General features: G+C 36.8%; 7 protein-coding genes across 7 annotated transcripts; 4 read left to right on the forward strand and 3 right to left on the reverse strand.

The window, feature by feature from the left end:
• Positions 1–18: 18 nt before the first annotated feature.
• LOC111791369 (transcription repressor OFP6-like) lies at positions 19–722 on the reverse strand. The gene has a single exon (XM_023672672.1). It carries the CDS (start codon positions 705–707, stop codon positions 195–197), a length of 513 nt encoding a protein of 170 aa, XP_023528440.1. The 5' UTR covers positions 708–722; the 3' UTR covers positions 19–194.
• Positions 723–2,455: 1,733 nt separating this feature from the next.
• On the forward strand, positions 2,456–3,164 carry LOC111791640 (HVA22-like protein i). Its single transcript, XM_023673047.1, has 4 exons — positions 2,456–2,487; positions 2,559–2,657; positions 2,741–2,861; positions 2,937–3,164. The coding sequence occupies exons 1-4, from the start codon at positions 2,456–2,458 to the stop codon at positions 3,162–3,164; spliced, it is 480 nt and encodes a 159-aa protein (XP_023528815.1).
• A 637-nt stretch (positions 3,165–3,801) lies between these two features.
• LOC111789916 (putative HVA22-like protein g) lies at positions 3,802–6,178 on the forward strand. Its single transcript, XM_023670637.1, has 7 exons — positions 3,802–4,086; positions 4,234–4,327; positions 4,407–4,505; positions 4,859–4,915; positions 5,039–5,102; positions 5,283–5,489; positions 5,677–6,178. Exons 2-7 carry the CDS (start codon positions 4,296–4,298, stop codon positions 5,959–5,961), a joined length of 744 nt encoding a protein of 247 aa, XP_023526405.1. The 5' UTR covers positions 3,802–4,086; positions 4,234–4,295; the 3' UTR covers positions 5,962–6,178.
• LOC111789917 lies at positions 6,051–6,833 on the reverse strand. The gene has a single exon (XM_023670638.1). The coding sequence runs from the start codon at positions 6,725–6,727 to the stop codon at positions 6,224–6,226; it is 504 nt and encodes a 167-aa protein (XP_023526406.1). The 5' UTR covers positions 6,728–6,833; the 3' UTR covers positions 6,051–6,223.
• Positions 6,834–8,641: 1,808 nt separating this feature from the next.
• LOC111791641 (2-Cys peroxiredoxin BAS1, chloroplastic-like) lies at positions 8,642–11,311 on the forward strand. The gene is made up of 7 exons (XM_023673048.1): positions 8,642–8,849; positions 9,400–9,559; positions 9,935–10,016; positions 10,109–10,188; positions 10,352–10,477; positions 10,617–10,730; positions 10,914–11,311. Exons 1-7 carry the CDS (start codon positions 8,758–8,760, stop codon positions 11,031–11,033), a joined length of 774 nt encoding a protein of 257 aa, XP_023528816.1. The 5' UTR covers positions 8,642–8,757; the 3' UTR covers positions 11,034–11,311.
• A 156-nt stretch (positions 11,312–11,467) lies between these two features.
• On the forward strand, positions 11,468–12,572 carry LOC111791863. The gene is made up of 3 exons (XM_023673362.1): positions 11,468–11,964; positions 12,039–12,160; positions 12,324–12,572. The coding sequence occupies exons 1-3, from the start codon at positions 11,661–11,663 to the stop codon at positions 12,384–12,386; spliced, it is 489 nt and encodes a 162-aa protein (XP_023529130.1). The 5' UTR covers positions 11,468–11,660; the 3' UTR covers positions 12,387–12,572.
• A 158-nt stretch (positions 12,573–12,730) lies between these two features.
• On the reverse strand, positions 12,731–16,110 carry LOC111791154 (cytokinin riboside 5'-monophosphate phosphoribohydrolase LOG7). The gene is made up of 7 exons (XM_023672392.1): positions 15,941–16,110; positions 15,135–15,232; positions 14,574–14,604; positions 14,386–14,485; positions 14,212–14,282; positions 13,410–13,553; positions 12,731–13,072 (listed from the first exon to the last, which is right to left on the reverse strand). Exons 1-7 carry the CDS (start codon positions 16,046–16,048, stop codon positions 12,977–12,979), a joined length of 648 nt encoding a protein of 215 aa, XP_023528160.1. The 5' UTR covers positions 16,049–16,110; the 3' UTR covers positions 12,731–12,976.
• Positions 16,111–20,157: the final 4,047 nt, after the last annotated feature.

Consider the following 20,157-nt stretch of genomic DNA (forward strand, 5'->3'; position numbering starts at 1 on the left):
AGTTGGCTAAATGAAAAATGAAGGAAAAGACAGAGATATTAAAAAGACAAAGAAAAAACAATAGTTACATCTTCCCGCCTACTCCGTCGACATCCCAAAAATGAACCGATTTTCTGAAAATTAACCGAACAAAAAAAGAAAAAAAAAAAACTAAACTGATCGACCAATGAGAAAGCATGATGATGAGGCGTGGGTTAGAAGGCGCGTGACCGGACAGGGCGTCTCTGTTTAGCAAGCGCCGCCGTGGGCGCCGCTGCTCTGGCAGAGAATACACCATCCCAGATCTCGGCAAAAGCTCGAATTATAATCCCATGGTTGCAAGGGGAATTGAGATGAAGAAAACAGCTAAGAAGCTCTCGAAGACCTTCCTGACTGTAAATTTCGTTCTCCAAAATCATTTGCAGCATCGAATGTCGGAAATCCACATACGGAACATTAGAATCCTTCTCCACCGCCACGCTGGCGCTGCCGATCTTCCAGAACCCGCCTCCAACTATCTCAGGGCTGTAGCCCATGTCTACATCGCTCAGCTTCTTCTCCGACAAGCTCGATGGCGACCGGAAGAAGCGGCGGTCGGAGTTGGGGGTTCGGGACTTGGGCTTGGAACGGAAGATCTGTGAGAGGATGGATTTGGGCTTTCGGCAACTGCTGCAGCCAATGTCGACGGAGATGGTATTGAGGAGAAGCTTTTTTTTTACGGCGGCCATTGTGGGCGGAGGAGGAGAAAGTGAGGCGGAGCGGATTGTTCTGAGGTGTAATATATAAATCCAGAAGTAGAACGTGAGCTACGACTGGTGGGTCCTACACGATATGATGACGTTGTCGGATCCAAAATTTAATTATTTTTGTTTATTTAATTAATAAACAATATGATTTATTTATTTATTTATTTTGTAAATATTATAATTAAGAGTGTTTTAATTAATATTAGGCATTGAAATTTTAAGCGGTTCTAAAGGAATACAACCTTCCAATTCAGAATTAATTATGGTTCCCAATGCCTAATATTAATATTAATTAATTTTGTTTGATAAAGTAAGAAAAAAGAAAAAAAATGTGTATATTCTATATTTGTTGTTTTTAGAAATAAATAGTATTTCTATTGTTTATTTAATAATTGTGGAGATTAGAAATTAAAAAGATAAAAATAATAATTGGCACAAAGTTGTATGGTCCGTGAGGGGGAGTGCTTGTCCTTTTGCTAACAATCCCACCAATTCATAATTCAATAATTCCAACGCCAACCAATGCGTTCAATCATTGTTTAACCAAATTCGTGAAAATAATTCTTTTTTAGAAAATAAAAAAAAATTGTAACCAATGTCACGAGCGCTCACAATAAGGAAATTTTGTACGAAAAAAATCTTAATGAACTTTTCGTCTCATAAATAGATCGAAGGTGTTTGAGTCATTGACTTGTCTAACCTAACACCATTCATGAGTAACTTGTTTAATGGTCCTTCAGGAGACATGGTCAAGTAGTATCATGCATAGTTCTCCCCATCCAGTCCTTTTTTTTCTTGGTCCCACCCAACAAGCTTTGACATGGGACGAACTACAGAAATAGGTTAAAAAAAGGGAGGACTTTCGCAATGGACTACGCCACCCAAACCAATTAAGGAGAGTTGCATCTGTCCCATCTCAGGCACCCTCTAAACGACGGAGGAGATCAAAGTTGATTATTTAAAATTATTAAGGATTAAATTGGAAAACTATAAATATATTTTTTTTTATAAGAATTGAAGAATTAAATATATGAATGTTTAAAGAAAGAAAAAGAATCAAGAGTCACAAGTGCATTAGTAAACTATTGGATTAGATTTGCACACCAAAACCAAAACAGCTTTTGAGACACGTGAGAAACCACACGGTGGTTTTCCCTTTAAAAAATTCAAGTGGGAGGGAATCAACTTTTTTTTTTTTCTTTAAATAAATAAATAAATACACACCCTTGCATAATTGCATTAGATCAGTGGTAAGTTTGGGTTGTAGGTCTTTAAATATAAATATAAATATATAAAAATAAAAATAAAAATAATATTTAGTTTTGTTGGATGGACCCACGTTACGTGTATGATAAATAGTATATGATCATAAACCAATTTCTTCCCGTTGATGAAATTGACATATTCAAATTTAAAATACACTTATATGACTATTTCAATTTCATTACGTTTGAATATTGAAGAAACAGGGAAATGCACGAGAAATGACCACCAAATTACTCAAATTTTATCCAATTCTAATCTCATATTTTATTATTCTTATTATTATAATAACAACGATACAATAAACAAGGTTTGGTTGATTTTTCATTAATTATACATGGTTTGACTGAATCATGTACAAGAAAATCATCTCTTATAAAATCTGTATTTATTTCTCTTTTTGATTCATCTCATTACAAATCCTTTCCCAAATCTCTGTTCTTGAATTCAAAATAAAAGCACACAACATGTTGGGTGATTTTCTGGCTCGATCCCTTTTGTGAGTTATTCGATTTCTCTGCTTTGTGTTTGTCTATGAACTTGAAGTCAATGATGAATTTTGAATTGCAGGCTGCTGTTTGGGTATGCATATCCAGCGTTTCAGTGCTACAAAGCGGTGGTGATGGCGCCAATTCAAGTCGAGCAGCTTCGATATTGGTGTAAATTTTGGTAACAAAGACTCGACCAATTCATGTTAATTCAATAATTGAAAGGTTATTTTGGGTTAGAATGATTGAAATGTGGTGATGCAGGATCGTTGTGGCTATTCTAACCGTTGTTGAGAGGATTGCTGATGCTTTTGTGGGATGGTTCCCCATGTATGGAGAATTGAAGCTGGCTCTGTTTATCTACTTGTGGTATCCAAAGACTATGGTAACAACCAGCTTCAATTTAATCCCTTTGATGCTTGTTTGTTTGTGAAATAACGAAATAAAAAAAACAATGCAGGGATCTGGGTATGTGTTCGACACGTTGTTGAGGCCTTTGGTTGATAAAAATGACAAGGATATTGAAAAGATGCTGTTGGATTTGAGAATAAAGGCTTGGGATTTGGCCATTTTCTACTGGAACAATTGCACCGAGTTGAGCCAATCTGCATTGCTCCGAGTTGTTAACTACATGGCTTCTCGCCGTAATCCCTTAGCTGCTACGCCTTCTTCCAAGAAGCTGAAGTGAACTCTACTTTCTACTTTCTAGTTCGTGTTTATAAATCAAGATAACATCTCTCGAATCATTGACTGGAAATGAAAATCGGGATTTTTTTCTTTTTTCAAATTATATTAACTCTGAGCTATATAAGGCCTTTTATTTATTCTCACTTCTGGACCCAATACTTAAAGTCTATATCAATATTCAACTCTTTTAAGTTGTCACGAATGAAATTTTATAATAAAATCACATCACTAATTCAAATTAATTCAAATAACCTGTGCTATTTTAAATGGATTAAGATATTGGTCAAAACTAAGATATTTGCATAAAAACAAACAAAATTCAATATGAGGAGCACAAAGATCCGTCCTCATTTCTGCCTAATTTTTCACCCAATTTCATTATTTTATTCCTATATATATATATATATCAAAAACTATATTGTAATATTGAAATATCACATTTTTAATTATAAAAAATTATTAAATTTATTAATAGAAGTCTATCAATTAAAATTTAAAAGGAATTATTTGTTTAAAAAATAATAAAAATGGAAGAAAGAAAATTACCAGAATACCCTCCCAATGCCTGTAGGACTAAACTTGTTTTGTTAAAGAAGAATCCCGAGAAAATCCGATCTCGCCTCTGACTGAATCGCGTGCAAGAGATCGGCGAAGACGTCCGTCGCAAGAAATCCTTTCTCTCTCTGAAAACACCATAACTATATCTCTCTTTCTCGCAATCTCCATTTCCGTCACGCCATCTCAAATCCTTTCTCCCAAGCCTTCAAACTCCACTTTCGCTCTATCCTCCTTGTCTTCCTCTGCTTTGCTTTCTGATCGGACAATATTCGCTCAATGTGACTTCTGCCGGTAGTGTCTGCTGTAACTAATTTTGGGGATTCGGAACTAAACTGGCGGAGTTTATTATTTTCTTCCCCGATACGGTAACTCATTTCTACCTTTTCCTTTGTTTAATCTTGTTTATTTACTGGTTACGGTGTTGGGACTCTGGATATTGGATTTTGAGTCGATTTTCGTGGGATTGAGTTTTTATTGAATGTACGGTGCTCTGTTGTTGAACTCTGTTTCAGGTGAAATTTGGCGGGACTTATTTGTGTATTGATTGTGTTGTGTAGTGAGTTAGCGATTCACAATGTTGGGAGAAATAATGGTTCGATGCCTTCTGTAAGTTCTTGGTTTCTTCGATTCTCTTTTTTAATATTCTGAGATGAATTTAGTGATTGGAAAAGGATGATCAATGTAGGATGCTGTTCGGCTATGCATATCCAGCGTTTCAATGCTACAAAACGGTTGTGCAGAGCCGGATTCATATCCGAGAGCTTCAATTCTGGTGTCAATTTTGGTAACAACGAATCCATTTTTGCACTTCGATTTGGTGGAATTGCTGATAATTTCTGTCCTGATCTGCAGCTCTTGCCTAGTTTCTCCTAATAATCAGGAATTTATTTCTCAAAATACGTTCCAATCCTTCTTATTATCGTTGATTTACATGGTGCAACTGTGATGAATGATGATTGCCTTAGATTTTTGTGTTTTGGAATAAAAGTGGAAAAGGTTTTCTCGACGCTCTTTGTTGCTTTGGCTTTGGCCTTTGCCTTTGTCTGCTTTGAACAAGAATTTGAGTAGCTTTCACTCCACTTTGTTATTGATTATATTACTTTTAAATTGAATTCCTATTTATTTAATTGATTTCAGGATCATTGTGGCCATTTTAACGGTTGTTGAGAGGATTGCTGACACTTTAGTCGCATGGTATGTGTAACCGTCTTTCCTTTTCTTTTCTTTTTTCCCTTTTTCCTGTAGAAATTTGAACTGTGTTGCATTTTTCATCATTTCACCTACGCTCAAAATTTATGTTCCAAAACCTTTGTGAAGGTTGCCCATGTATGGAGAACTGAAGCTGGCTCTGTTTATCTATTTGTGGTATCCAAAGACTAAGGTAAGAAAAGAGAGTGAATTATTCTGGGAGTAGCTTTAGGATAAGATGTAAAACACAGGACATATCCAGAGCACCTAATCTATGAATAGCGTAAAGTAGTTAGTTCTAATTTGAACACAACTTTCTTAAAGGTGGGCAAAGCTGTACTGTTTGTTAATGGGGACGGCTAAAACAATGCAGGGAACAGGCTATGTGTTCCACACTTTGCTGCGGCCCTTGGTTGATAATCACGAGATAGATATTGAACAGAAGATGGTGGATTGGAGAGTTAAGGCCTGGGATTTGGCCTTGTTCTACTGGGGAAACTGCACTGAGTTGAGCCAATCTGCTATCGTCCAAGTTATTAATTACATGGCCTCTAAGCCTGCAGCAACCCCACAAGCCAGGGTAACGTTCTAATCCTCCTCCTTGAGGGAAAGGAAAACAGCCCTCTTAGTTTTAGCAGCAAAATAGAACGAAACAGCACTCATCTTTCCATTGCCTTTAGACATTTACAAAAACCTTACCAGGAATTGAACCCGGCAAGAGCATATCTATACCCATTTAATTAGAGATATAAATTTACATTTTGCAGAGGAACGAGCACCATCAACATTCAAGCGCGCCGCCACCTCCACCTCCTAACGAGCTGCCTTCATTCTTCCGGAAAGCTCCAAGGCAGAGCAAAGACTCGGACAGAAGTAAGGCCAGGAAGTGGTTTCCAAGTCCCCCTACTCTGCTCCGTTCCAGTCGTCGGCGTTCCACAACCACGGCGGAGGAATTTGATGTGCAATTTCCCCTCCACGACCAAACAAACTATTTTTATAGAGATCAAAATCACAACCAGGCTCGATTCAGAGGATCGAAAACGACCCATTAGAAGTTGCCGAACAAAACTGTACAGGAAAAGAAAAAACTGCAAACCCTGTCCCCAACCAAAGGAAGACAAAGGATAGATTCATTTTGGAATTTTTCTTCAAATATTTACATACCTTTTTATTTTATTTTTTTTGTTTCTTCTTCTTCGACTACAGTCATAGAGGTGTATGTGTGTATAATCATCAATACACAGCATAGAATAGAAACAGATGACTGATTTCAGTCAAAGAAGAGCTGATTTGTATTTCCCCCGATCACCCCTATTAGACAAAACTGACCCCAACAACGCGAAATATTCGATTAAAAGCGTTGGTTACACTGGAAATTATGGGCAGGTTGACGAAGCTGAGCCAAGCTGAAAATCTAAGCCAGATACGGTGGAGGAGGTGGGGTCCAGAGGAGCTCGGGGAGGAGGCCATGGGCTGAAGATAGGCCCACGCCGCCTGCTTCACAAGGCGGTTGCGGATCGAGATCTCGTAGCCGGAATTTGCTGCAGAGGCGGCGGTAGGGGAGTAGATAGCGGTAGCCGAGGGCAAAATGTCTCGGAGGGAAGTGTAAGCAAGGGAGGGGGAAGAGGGGGAGGAGGATTTTATTGGGACGAGCTCGAAAGCCAACGGTAGCGGCGGCGATGACGCTACACCCCGGGAGGACTTGGTGGCGGCGAGAAGGTTTAGCTTAGATGGCACGACGACGGGCACCGTGATCGAGTTTCTGCGACGGAGATTGGGCAGCGGTGGGTCTGGTTTTAGAGCGGAGGTCTGGTCCATGGCGGCGGAAACAGAGAGAGAGATGAATTTAATTTAGGTGGAAACTGGGAGAGAAGCAGGAGAAGAAGAAAGAGACATAGTTATTATGTGATTCTGGGTGGGTGGCGCGTAATTGCATTAGGAATAGAAGCATCAATTATTGCACTATAAATAAAATAAATAATTGTCTCAATCGTTTATTATTCTTTTAACACCAGCGCCTCATACTTTTTCTTTTAAATTCTCAAAAAGGGCAGAAACAAAATATTATTTTTCAAATTCCCAATAAGCTCACAACATTAATTATTATTTTCAGGTGCTCTAAGCATATTTTTTCTTTCCCCCTCTAATTTAAAATATAATTAGCCATTGAATTACTCTAATCTTCTAAACGAACCCCCCTTCATGATATTGATTTATTCACCTCTTCTCTTTACATCAAACAAATTCACACACTCCGGTCTCTTTCAATGTTGAAATTTTCAACACAAAAATATGTGGTTTAACTTGATTGTATGTGAATATGATAGGGTGACATTAATGAAAGCATACTTCATATTCAATGCTATAATTAAACAATAATAATACTTTTTTTTTTTTTTTTTTTTTTTNATCAATGTATTTCAGTATATAAAGGGGTCATTTGTAATTATGTTAAATTATAGAAGATGAATCTATTAAATTTCTTTTGCATTATTAATTTTTATAAGACTCACTTAATAATAATAAAATATTATAGCTAAGTTAAACATTATAAATCTCACATCGATGGAAGAAGGGAACGAAATATTTTTTATAATAGTGTGGAAATTCTCTCTAGTAGACGTGTATTAAAATTGTGAGACTGATGACGATACGTAACGAGCCAAGTATGACAATATCTACTAGCAATGAGTTTAGGCTATTAGTAACATTAATATGTAACCACTCCGTTAAAAAGATCTCTTTAAGGTTTTAAAACACATATTCTAAAGAGAGGTTTCCACGCTCTTACAAGAAATGTTTCAATCGACGTGGGACCTCACAATAACAAATTTGCATTAAAAAAAACGTGGTTAGTGTGTAGAAAATGGACCCATGGGTGCACCCCACATGGGGCATGCCTGGGTTGTGACTGTGGAATGGAAAACAAAGTCATTTCATTTTGTGGCCCTAAGCAACGATGTCTATGAATGATCCCATTCCCCCAGCTGCCCTGCTTTAATTTTGGGATTCTTTTCTTTGTGGCTCTCCGAACGCCACTCCTTCTATGACTCATGGATCCCATCCCAATTCCCAATTTGCCCCTTACCACATCCCCACTACATTTACTCTTCACATCTCATTACTAATTCAACCGGGAGGATCGGTTCCTGAACTTCAAAACTTCATCGATAATAACGTATATGTGAGAAGTCCAAACACCGTAATCAAAATTTAATTCTTTTCTAAACATGTTATTATGATAAGGTCTTGATAATATGAATGATTGATGTTAGATTCAAAGAATGATTCAAAACATTAAATTGCTAAGCCACTTTCCAGATAATAATTATTTTGTTGAGCAAATTTGGTTAGTCATTTGATACATTCACCCCCCTTGATTTAGATGCCAAATATCACTGTTTTAAAAATGGAAATATTTTCTAATATGCCTAAATGATTCCCCATTCTTATACTTTATCCCGTGACCCTTTTGTCCATCTTTTTTATATTCAATTTATTCTCTTTTTATTCGCAACATACTTATCCTCCTTTTTGTTATCAATTTTATTGTAATTTAAAAATAGAAAATAGTTTAATGAATTACAGAAATTGGGATATGGGCCTAAGATCCACGAGCTTATAAATGGGCCGAGCAACAGTAGTATCCAAGTAAGCCCAAAAGTAGATACGCAATTACCATATTACCCTTTGTCTTCTCTATCCTCTGGACGGTAGAGCAGCAGATATTCCCAGAGATTGCCCCCACAAGCGTGTGGAGGTTTAGCGGTTAAAGTTATCCCCTACTCTCCATTTCTGCGCCTCAGGCTGACTTTGTGCTGCAGATTCTCCCTTTTTCATCCTCCCTCATGGCTTGCTCCGCCGCCTCCTCTGCACTTATCTCCTCCAATCCTTCCGCCTTTCCGACCAGGTCCACTGCTCCCATTGCTTCCGCCTCTTTCTCCNTTCTATAGAAAATTATCAATGGAGCATTTACATGTTACTCATACATATTTGAGTGTTGGCAGATGAGGAAGAATTAGCCTTTTCTTTTTGTATTATTTTTGCATTACGTCAAAATTTTGTAAGTCGAACTTATTCCCATTATGATTCCCCCCAAATGTAGCCTTTTCAAATACACTTTTCTGAAAAGTTCTCCTCTGTTTTCGTTATGTTCATTTAGTTTTTTCATGTTTTCAAATTATTGCTGCAGTCATGCGAGAGTGAGTTCGAGATTGAATCACTTTTGGACTGATAAAAAGTGTTTATTTAAAATATTCATGGTGTTTGGCTATGATAGGCAATGTAAAATTTAAAAAGCATATCTAGAACCAGTTCATTTTTAGGTGTTTTTGGAGTACTTCATTGGTATTTTTCTTAGAAGTGTTTAGAGGAAAACTTTTCACTTTTTAACACATCTGTATTTTATATGCTTGAATTACGCGGAGATTTTGTTATTCTACATTTTGCGTATTTGGTTATTTGCAACTCACAATGCTTGCTCGTGCAAGGCAGAAACTCAAAATGGGACTATGTGAAGTATTTACTTTTGGGGGTTCCACTTCTTACTTTATGTTTCATTATTTACCTTTACAGAGTGAACTCCCATTGGTTGGAAACATAGCACCAGATTTTGAGGCAGAGGCAGTTTTTGATCAGGAATTTATCAAGGTACTTTTCAATGGCTTTGGTTTTGGATACATTAAATCCAATGGTTTTTTAAAATCAGAATTAAAGTAAGCCTATAAAAGTCATGGTTCAAGATTATGTGCAAATTTCAGGGGTACTTATTTTTCATATTGGGGTATCTGAGAGGAATATACAGTTCAATAAACTGCCAAGAACAGTCCTCATGTGATCTTTCAAGTGTTTAGGGTTGTAATTGCCATGTCAATCATGAAGTCGATAAAGAATTTTCCTGCTGTATACAATACATCTAATCCAGAATATTTGGACCCCTGATTTATTTTACATTATCATCATAGTTCTATGTTTACTGGTCGGCTTGCATTTTCTTCTTATTTTGTTTGAAGTATTACTATTCAGGTTAAACTTTCCGAGTACATTGGGAAGAAATATGTGATTCTCTTTTTCTACCCATTGGACTTTACGTTTGTTTGTCCCACAGGTTTGTTACACTAAACTATGCCAAATTGAAGTACAGTAAATACTGTTTTTAATTGATTTGAACCTAAGTTTCTTTTACCTCCTATTTTGTAGAAATTACTGCTTTCAGTGACCGGTATGAAGAATTTAAGCAGCTAAACACAGAAATTTTGGGTGTTTCTGTTGACAGTGTTGTGAGTATCTCTACTTGCTTCTCTTGTTCAACAGTGATATTTTTTAGAAGAAGTCTTTTGTGTTGGTGGAATTCTGCTTCTATTCCTCAAAACGAGACAGTTATTTTCAGTGGTGAATTGAGGATTGTGAAGTGTGATGATACTAACAGAATCCTTTTCGCAGTTCTCACATCTTGCTTGGGTCCAAACTGATAGAAAGTCTGGTGGCCTTGGTGATCTTCAGTATCCACTTGTTTCTGATGTCACTAAATCAATTTCAAAATCTTTTGGTGTGCTGATCCCAGATCAGGTACGAGATTATCCAAATACTTCATATGAATTATCAATTTTGTGCTCATTATTTGAGTTTACCTCAGCAATAGATGTATAGAAATGACATCGTTGTAATTGCTCATCTAACCTCTGTCCCGCAACATTTTAATGAATAGGGAATCGCACTGAGAGGCCTTTTCATTATTGACAAGGAAGGAATTATCCAGCACTCCACAATAAACAATCTTGCTATTGGTCGGAGCGTTGATGAGACGAAGAGAACTCTCCAAGTAATTGTCTTCTCAAATCCACTTCTTCCTCTCTATACCCATTCGGACTTGAATTTGCAACGAAAGGAGACTGAAATTCAGTTCATCCTCTAGGCCAACTATTGTTTTTGGCTTTTGAGTGATATCAAGGGTTCTTGATCTCATATCCTGTGTATAATTTCCTTCTCTTTGGTGTTGTTGCAGGCCTTGCAGTACGTGCAGGAGAACCCAGATGAAGTGTGCCCTGCTGGATGGAAGCCTGGGGAGAAGTCGATGAAGCCAGACCCCAAGGGTAGCAAAGAGTACTTTTCTGCTATTGCTTAATTAAGTCCGAGTCTGAGTCTGGTGCAAAGCCATTGCCATTTTAGTTATTTAAATTTTTTGGTATGCCGGTTGTGGAACATATTGGATAACGAGGCGTGAGTCATGTCATTGGATATAGAGTGTTCATATTTCTCATCCGTAGATGAATGGAGCAGCAATAAATTGATAGGCTCTTCTAGGCATTAGCAATGGCATCAATGCTTTCTCACGCCCTTGCTTTTCTACTGTCCAAATTTGTGGTCGAACCTTGAATTACTTGAATCGTTCTGAAACCCCAACTAAATCTTCAGTTCTAATGAACAATTTGACAATTTGAATGAATATGACATGAAATTGAACATCGACCTTGTTCTATTTTGACTCAAATGAAAAATATTATATGAAAAATTGGCTAATCGTAATTTTCAAATGTATGATCTTTTGTTCTGAAATAACAAAAAAGAAAACCCTTTACACTTTGCATCATTTTGTAGTGAAAAATTAACATTTCTTTTCTCTAATCTTCCTCGGAATCACAGCGGTAAAACTTGTGTCCGTTCTTAAATCAATGAAAGTCGCAGACGGGCGCACTTTCGAATCTGAGCCACAAGTTGCAGAACAAACCGAACCCTCATCCTCAGAATCACGATGTGGCCACAGTTGCAATTTCTCCGCCACAACATCGCCTTATCACCGTCGCCATCGTCAGCACCCGCCACCTTCTTCACTTCAACTCCTCCAATTTCGTACAGTTGGCGATTGAGATTCAGGACACCGACGCTGACGCAGACGCTGCCGCCGCTCGAATCGCGGAGACCGAAACTCGTAGTTTCGGCAACGGCAGTTCCAGATAATCGGCCTCTGGATCTGACGGAGGATAACGTGAGACAGGCACTGGGTGACGCTCGTGCGGAGCTCGCACAGATCTTCGACGCCTCCGTCGGCATTACAGGTTTGCAAATTTCTGCCACACTACAAGTTTTCGATATTGAAGTTCCGATAAATTGAGAGAAGAAAGTGACTCAGGAGTGGTGGAATTGGCGGAATTAGATGGACCATTTGTGAAGATTAGTCTTAAAGGTCGATTTTGGCATAAACGTTCCACAGTTGTAGCTCGGGTGGGCAATTATTTGAAGCAGAGAATTCCTGTAAGTCTCTCTTTCTCTGTCTCTACATTTTTAACTGATTAACAAAGAATACTAGAGTCTATGTTTGATTAAAATCTAGTGTTTTGTTTAGATTTGGATCGATTGATTTTGGGTAAACAGTTTTGTATATGAATAGTTAGTTATAAGAGTGGTGTTGATGCAGGAGATTTTGGAGGTTGAAATAGAAGATGAGAGTCAATTGGATGATAGTCCTGCAAGCTTTTAATCACCCAGAAACTGAGTAGCTACCATATTGGTATGAATCCACCCACATACAAATTTTATTGTTCTTCATAGCTTGTTTTATGGGGAAAGCATATGACTTAACACAAGTTGATATTTGTTTTGATTGCTTAAACACACAATGATCTAATCATGCAACTAATACAAAATTAGGACATTAATCATTAAACATGTGCCTCACATGCCCACCACACCTATTCAAAATAGTCAAACCCATACCATTTTTTTTTTTTTCATTTTCTTCCTTTTTTTTTTTTTTTTTTTTTTTTTTAAATAACCATTTTCTAAACAATATTAATAATTGGAAAGAAAAAAAAAAGCCTTTTTGTTTCCAATTTCTTTTCATTTCTTTTCACTTCCAACAAGTATACATAAATGGCCAAATTGCCCACAACCAAAAAAAGAAAAAAAAAAAAAAAAAAAAAAAAAAAAAAAAGAAAATGGATAGTTCCCTGTGTTGGAAGTTGCAATGCGAAGATGGCATGCTTTGCTCATAAAGATATTTAACGGTTTTTATAATATTTATATTTATATACCCAAGTAACGCCACTTTGACCTTGCTTTTTTCATGAATTACGTGGCGATCTCTGATTCGGCCACGTAACTTCTCCTGTCAACATCTTCCCACACCAACTGTGACGTTATCTCGTCGTACTCCGGTACGTATTCCTGCCGTAATTAATTAATTAAAAAAGAAAGAAAAAAAAAGGCCAAAAATTCCCCATTCTCCAGGGGCCGGTTTGTAATTAGTTAAATTATCGTGTACCAGTTGAGGTAATTAGAGAATAATTAAAGCCTCGAAACGCAATTAAGACCCAGAGATTATTATATTTAATTTAATTAAACAAGTCAAGTGGGACACTGCCCATTTCCGTAGGAATGGGAAAGTGTAGGGACTGCCCTTAACTGTGAAGTTAGCCTTTGAATCAGAGACACACTGCCCTTAAAAAGTAATTAAAATAATAATAATAATAATAATAATAATAATATAAATAAATAAAAGTACCTCAAGTTGTCTGACTAAGGCCTTGGCAGTTGGGGCAGACACAATAATACGACGTGCGGTTGGCGACACAAAGCCTTCATCAACTGCCTTATCAATGAAACTCAGCAACGAATTGTAATATCCATCCACATTCAACAGTCCCACCTGCAAATTTTATTCAATTTCTTTTTATAATTAATTGTGTTCTTAAAAAATCAAAGAGATTTGTTTGACCACCAATTTCATTATTGTGTTATAATTGGGGAATTTTGAAGGGAAATCTTTTAAGCTCCAAATCTTCCCCATGTGAGTTTGGAGTATCACTCACATGTTTTGATTCTCTATTTCAAGGGTTTGTCAGTCATTGTCCTACGAATTAGGTTTAAGGGTTGAGTTGGGTTGACTCGAACGAACTCATATTGACTCATCTCAAGTACCCGACCGATGCCTATAGTCGACTAACTAAATTTTGGTTTGGATAAAAGGGATTCTTTACTTGTTTGTCAAGCAAAAGGGTGTTGAAAAATAGGATCTTTTTTGGTGGGTTCTTTCCAACAGACATGGGAAACCATATGGTTAGTAATCATGGAATTATAAAATGGAAGGCCAAACCAGAACACATGGATCTCATGTGAAAGGGCCATCATTATGATTTCAACATTTTCAAACAAAGACAATGCAACTTTATTTTAATATATGAATCATTATGGCTTTAACACGAAATGTCATCTCTAGATGAGACCAAATGTTTGACTTGTCTGCCATTGTAGCCTAAACGGATAAAAATGGATACAAAAAAAGTGAAGATTGTTTTAGTACTCACAGGCTTGCGATGGATTCCAAGTTGTGCCCATGTAATAACTTCAAGAAGCTCTTCAAGCGTCCCATATCCTCCTGCAAGTTTCAATTTTTATGCACAAAATAAGCTTATTAACACTAATTGTATGCCCAAAATCTCTGTGCTATTCATATGGAACGATCAAGGAATGAGTAGTACCAGGTAAAGCAATGAAAGCATCGGCTTGTCGAGCCATCTCGGCCTTCCGTTGGTGCATATCCGACACGGGTTTAACTTCTCCAACACTCTCACCAGTTATCTAAACATATCAAGATTTATAAATTCAGTAAACATTCATCCATAGCAAAGGGAATATGCTTCAAATGCAAACTTCTTTGTTTATGTACCTCTACAGTCATTAGGGTCCTTGGAATTACTCTGCAAAACAGTCAAAAAAAAAAAAAAAAAAAAAAAAAAANAAAAAAAAAAAAAACACCGAGGTTACTAACAATCATTTGACATTGAAAGTAGTGTTGGAATTCAAAAGCCATAAATTCCTCGGTGGACTACAAATAATAATGAAATAAAACTGTCGGCTTTTCATATCGTAGAGCAAGAACATGAGGGGACAACATAAATCCAATAGACATTCGAACCCCAAATGTTTGGGTTTGGAGTGGGATTGTTGACAAGTCCCCATCTTTTTACAGACAAGAACTTGGCTGTAAATTAATTGGTCCGAAAGAGGAACTGCTTTTTGACTGCTGCCTTGTTTTACCCATTCTTTATTACAAATAGAATGGAAAAGGTAAAAAAGAAAAGGTTTTTGAAAAAGTACACCAAAGCTAATTAAGTTAAGTTGGTTTGAGAAGCAAAGTAAAGGTCATAATGTAATCATCTTAAATTGAAGAAGAAGAGGGGGAAATTATAAAGAAATTTATTTATAAAAGAGGGAAAGAGAAAGAAACCCTAGAACATGGCGCCCGCCATCATGAACAGCCTGAGAAACAAGACCCATCAATCCCACGCTCCCACCTCCATAAACAAGATCAATGCTTCTCTCCACCTTCAAACATTAAAAATTCAAACACATCAATCAACACGCGTTGCAGTTGAATCATCATTAAACAACAACAATAACAACAAAAAAAGGGGAAATTTTGAATTTTTTAACCAAGAAATGAGGAATTGGGAAATGAAATGACCCATTAATTTGAATAATAATGGGGAAAATGGGGCATAGAAGGGTGTGTGATGTGAAGAACGCTCATACAAGCTCTCATCATGTCAAGCAAGCACGTTTGGTTTCCCAGTTGATAATATTTATACAAACCCTTAAATTATATGAATTTGATAATTAAAACATGTTGAGATCATGCAAGAAGGCTGCTCAACTGACAGGCAGGTTACAGCTCAAATCTCACTGTCTTTCTCTTTCTCTCCCTCTCCCTCTCCCTCGAGGTTGAAGATGATGAGTTCAAATTCAAACTTCAAAAACCTCAAGTGGATGAGTTGTGATATGAAAATGGAAAGAGAGGACTTTTTGAAAAGGTAAAGAGATAAAAGAAAAAGCTTGATTTGTCTTAACAAATAGGAATATTGAGAGAATGACTTTATGTCAAATTAAGGTTGATTTGGTTCCCAAAGTCAAAATACAATACTTGGGAAACAAAAAAGATGGAATTTTTCGAAATGGGTTTTGAAAAAAATGCAACAATGAATGATTAAAATGCATGAAAATGAAAACCCAGATCATGGATTGTGAGAAAAATACCAGTTCTTGGCCAAGCTCCACAGCAGCAGATTGGTAGGTAGGCTTCTTCCCAGAACTGCTTCCACAAAACACACAAATCCTCTTGAATCTCGACTGTGTCCCTTCCATTTTTGAATCGCTAAATTTCTGTTTACAAAATGATTGATCTCCTTGAAGAACAACAACAACAACAAGAAAAAGAATAAGAGGTTTGAGAATGAAATGAAAGTGAGTATTTGTTTATATAGCCACCAAAAAACTCTCTCCCCCAAACCACTATTTTCTTTTTCTTTTTCTTTTTTTAATTTCTGTTTATTTTATTTAAATAGAAAACCAAAAAGTTTACAGAAATAGCTTTTGTTCTTTTCCGAAATGGAAACCGAGTTGTTGTTGTTTTAAATAGTGTGGAAACAGGATTTTTTTTTTTTTTTTTTTAAAATAATTTTTACATTATTTTCATTTTGGGCTATGGATTACGAATGTGTATACGTAATCTACTGCGCGTGGACCCTTAAATTAAGAGCAAATAGAAATTTGACACATCGACAACCTTTTTGGGTCCCACCTTGGTCAAAATATTTTTAAAACTTACATTCCCTCGTTAAATATTTGATCAAACTTTTTGGATTAATTTTATCATTAATCAAACTACGAAAATGGGATTAATTCATGTTATATGTCGGTATTATATGGTTAAAGGGTTTTCCATAAAATGAATAAGTCAACAATAGGAATATAATAAGTGATAATGAAAGCAATAACTTGTAAAAGTGGTGGAAACAACTTAGTGATTAAATTAATAATTTATTTATTTTTTAATTTTCGATGTCACAACAATATCCATATATCAAACCAAACCGTATATATTTCATAAATATATAATGTTAACATCAACATCCATTTGATATTATAAAATTTTAATTCATTTAATGAGAATTAAATTAAGTAATTGAATGGGGATTTTTTTACAAGAGAAAAGCTAGGGGATATTAAATATTTGTCCAAATAAGACTTTGGGGTTAACAATACTAAATTAAATAGATATTAACCATGGGTTTCGTTTGACCATGATGTGTTGGGTGTGTGAACGAGGTTGCTTTCCGACGCCCTCCAAACCAAGATGCTTACCATTTTTAAAAAAGATGAATTAAAAATAAAAGTTGTGTGTTCAACTTTTTATGATTACATTAAAGGAAAAAACAAACAAGGCAATTGTGGATCAGTTTGTTCCACTGTTTTTGTTTTTGTTTTTGGTAAAAATAAGGTATTAAAATTCTCTCCCACATTTGAAAATTTTGTTTTCATTTGGGGTTTTGTGAAACTTTTGGTTGAAGTTATGACACAAAGCTCAGATCTTTCTTCTTCTTTCTTTTACATTGAAATTTGTATTGTTTTTTTTTAGGTTTGGATTGCGAAGTCAGACCAAATCGTCGTCGTCATCTTCCTTTGTGTGCTTGAATTCCGCGTTTGGATTGATTGATTGATGTGTTTTAAATAAACTGTGAAATGAAAGTAAGTAGGGAAGAAAATAAAAGGAAGTTGGTTCACAAAGGGTATTCCATCTTTGCGTGTATGTAGGGCAGCGATATCTCCGACACATTGTGGAGGATATGCGGCTGTTCCCTGTTGGACCTGTTCACCTCTTAAATATCATTGTTTCTTGTGAATTCAAAAGTTGAGCTACTAAACTCGCAATTAGGTCACTCAATCGAATATATCGAGTTGTAACGACCCAGATACACCGCTAGCAGATATTGTCCTTTTTAGACTTTTCCTTTTGGACTTCCCCTTATAGCTTTAAAACGCGTCGAAAGGTTTCCACACCCTTATAAATTGTGGTTTGTTCTCATCCCCAACGAATGTGTGACATCACAGCGAGGACACTGGGCCCCGAAGTGGGGTGGATTGTGATGTCCCACATTGGTTGGGAGGAGAACAAAACCACCATTTATAAGGGTGTGGAAACCTCCTCCTAGCATACGCGTTTTAAAGCCTCGAGGGGAAGCTCGAAAGGGAAAGCCCAAAGAAAACAATATCTGCTAGCAGTGGATCTGGGTCGTTACAACTCGATACTAAATTGTAATGATTCGTGTTCAAAATCTTGAATTTGGATTCGGTATTTTCACATTTTCAAGCGACATGGTCCACTTTGTTGGTATAAGTAGTGAATTTCAATTCTTTTAAGTCTTTCTTTATAATCTCAATCCTCAAAATCGTTCTCATTCAGATGTGATCTCGATTCATTCATGTACCTTTCATTTACTCGAGTGTCACATGTCCACTAACTTCTGCCTTGTTTCGTCCCTGAATCACATCTTACTAGGAGAGCTACCTCTCTAATACCATTTGTAACGACTCATGCCCAATATTTAGATTAGGATTTGACACCTGTTGGCGCCTTGACATTCCTCTTCACCGTGGTTACATTACTCATGCTTAGAAAGGAAGGTGCACCTTGTTGGTATAGATAAGGACCTTCAATTCTTTGAGTTTGTGTTAATCATCTTATTCTTAGAATCATATGAGGTATGAGTTCATTCATATATCTCTCATTACTCACTCACTCAATACAACACATTTATTTACCACTTCAACTCATCAAGCTTAGGAACTAAACAGCATTATTGGGCAAACACAATCCTCATTACTCGCTAGATTAATCGACACATAGTTAAGTAGTCAATGTTATCGTCACTTCAATCCATCAATTACACAATAACAAGGACAAACACATGCATATTATCACAAAACCATTTCAGCTTAGTTAACAAGCTTTCGCCAACTAATTAACACCCTTAGTCAACTCACTAATTTGGAATGTATCACATATAAGAAATATAAAACCAAACCAATAAGCATAGAAAACAATGAACATGGGATGAAAAAATGATCAAGGCACGAACACACAATTCTTAATTATTAAGATGCTTTAACCCATAAGGGGTAACACGAAGAAAGTAGGAAAGCGCATTTAATATGGCGCCGCGGAAAATTGAAAAAGGAACACATACACACACACACACACACACACACACACACACACACACGTGCAGCAGACAGGCCGCCGGCAGGCAGCAGGCGAGTGAGAGTGAGAGCAACAGCTTCCGTCCCCATTCACAGCCCTCCGACACTACCATCACTTCACAACTCCGCGTCAGGATTAGTCTCCAGTCGTTTCCACTGTAGGAGATGGCGGGAATGGGGTCTCTGTGTCTCAAATTATTATTCTTCTTCTTCTATCCCTTCGTCCACATCTCAACTTTTTCTATGCTGACGGTTAGTTTAGTTGGACCTTTTTTTTTTTTTTTTTTTTTTTTTTTTTTTTTTTTTTTTTTTTTTTTTTTTNTCTTTGGAGGATGGGAATTATGGGTTGTGAGCCGAAAGTGTGGTTGTTTTGTTTGCATTCATAGAAAAATAAGAAAGAGGGAGGAAATGGGTGGGAACTTTCAACATTCATTACCACATTTTCTTCAATCCTCATATCTTTCCAAGATATCAAATGTCTCTATTACGTCCTACTAAATTTACACACGTGTTTATGTTACATTTTTTTTAAAAAAATATATATGTAACTTCGCTATCTTAATAGGGTGGTCCTACAATGTACAGAATTTTAATTTGAATTTACAGCCCCATTTGATGGTGGGAAGAAAAATGATGCGGCTGGGCGTGTGCTGCGCCTACGCGGTCTCACAAATCCTCAAATGGCGCTAACTATTTCGTAGCACGGCGTCCATTTTGAGCCCATTTCCTCATTTGGCGTAGGTTATAGTTGTGACCCAGCGGCTGTAGAACTTTTGGAAGACGAGAAAAGGCCTTTACAAACTATGCTAACCAGTAGATATTGTTCGCTTCCATCCGTTACGTATCGGTGTCAACCTCACAATTTTAAAACGTGTCACTCTCATAAGTAATGTTTCATTCCCCTCTCTAACTAAGGTAGGATCTCACAATTCACTCCTTTAGAGGTCCAGCGTCCTCGCCGACACATCAACCAATGTCTAACTCTAATACTATTTATAATAACCCAAGCCAACTACCAGTAGATTTTGTTCGCTTTGACCCGCTGTGTATCAATATCAGCCTCACGGTTTTAAAACTCATATGTTAGGGGAGAGATTTCCATATTCTTGTAACCAATATTTCGTTCTCTTCTCCAAACGATGTGGGATCTGACAATTCACCTCCTTGGGGGCCTACTAGCGTACTTGATGGCACATTGCCCAGTGTCTATTTCT

The sequence above is a fragment of the Cucurbita pepo genome, chromosome LG03 (assembly GCF_002806865.2).
Source record: "Cucurbita pepo subsp. pepo cultivar mu-cu-16 chromosome LG03, ASM280686v2, whole genome shotgun sequence".
Classification (NCBI taxonomy): Eukaryota; Viridiplantae; Streptophyta; class Magnoliopsida; order Cucurbitales; family Cucurbitaceae; genus Cucurbita; species Cucurbita pepo.

Bases quoted from the DNA above. Each gene is read 5' to 3' on its own strand.
- LOC111791369 (XM_023672672.1), bottom strand. From the start codon at position 707: ATGGCCGCCGTAAAAAAAAAGCTTCTCCTCAATACCATCTCCGTCGAC.
- LOC111791640 (XM_023673047.1), top strand. From the start codon at position 2,456: ATGTTGGGTGATTTTCTGGCTCGATCCCTTTT. The intron at 2,658-2,740 runs GTAACAAAGACT...GTGGTGATGCAG, and splicing joins CGATATTGGTGTAAATTTTG to GATCGTTGTGGCTATTCTAA. The intron at 2,862-2,936 runs GTAACAACCAGC...AAAACAATGCAG, and splicing joins TGTGGTATCCAAAGACTATG to GGATCTGGGTATGTGTTCGA.
- LOC111789916 (XM_023670637.1), top strand. From the start codon at position 4,296: ATGTTGGGAGAAATAATGGTTCGATGCCTTCT. The intron at 4,506-4,858 runs GTAACAACGAAT...AATTGATTTCAG, and splicing joins CAATTCTGGTGTCAATTTTG to GATCATTGTGGCCATTTTAA. The intron at 5,103-5,282 runs GTAAGAAAAGAG...AAAACAATGCAG, and splicing joins TGTGGTATCCAAAGACTAAG to GGAACAGGCTATGTGTTCCA.
- LOC111789917 (XM_023670638.1), bottom strand. From the start codon at position 6,727: ATGGACCAGACCTCCGCTCTAAAACCAGACCCACCGCTGCCCAATCTC.
- LOC111791641 (XM_023673048.1), top strand. From the start codon at position 8,758: ATGGCTTGCTCCGCCGCCTCCTCTGCACTTATCTCCTCCAATCCTTCC. The intron at 10,189-10,351 runs GTGAGTATCTCT...TCCTTTTCGCAG, and splicing joins GTGTTTCTGTTGACAGTGTT to TTCTCACATCTTGCTTGGGT. The intron at 10,731-10,913 runs GTAATTGTCTTC...GTGTTGTTGCAG, and splicing joins AGACGAAGAGAACTCTCCAA to GCCTTGCAGTACGTGCAGGA.
- LOC111791863 (XM_023673362.1), top strand. From the start codon at position 11,661: ATGTGGCCACAGTTGCAATTTCTCCGCCACAACATCGCCTTATCACCG. The intron at 11,965-12,038 runs GTTTGCAAATTT...AAAGTGACTCAG, and splicing joins CGCCTCCGTCGGCATTACAG to GAGTGGTGGAATTGGCGGAA. The intron at 12,161-12,323 runs GTAAGTCTCTCT...GTGTTGATGCAG, and splicing joins ATTTGAAGCAGAGAATTCCT to GAGATTTTGGAGGTTGAAAT.
- LOC111791154 (XM_023672392.1), bottom strand. From the start codon at position 16,048: ATGGAAGGGACACAGTCGAGATTCAAGAGGATTTGTGTGTTTTGTGGA. The intron at 14,283-14,385 runs GTACTACTCATT...TGAAACTTGCAG, and splicing joins TGCTTTCATTGCTTTACCTG to GAGGATATGGGACGCTTGAA. The intron at 13,073-13,409 runs GTACTTTTATTT...TAATTACGGCAG, and splicing joins CCTTAGTCAGACAACTTGAG to GAATACGTACCGGAGTACGA.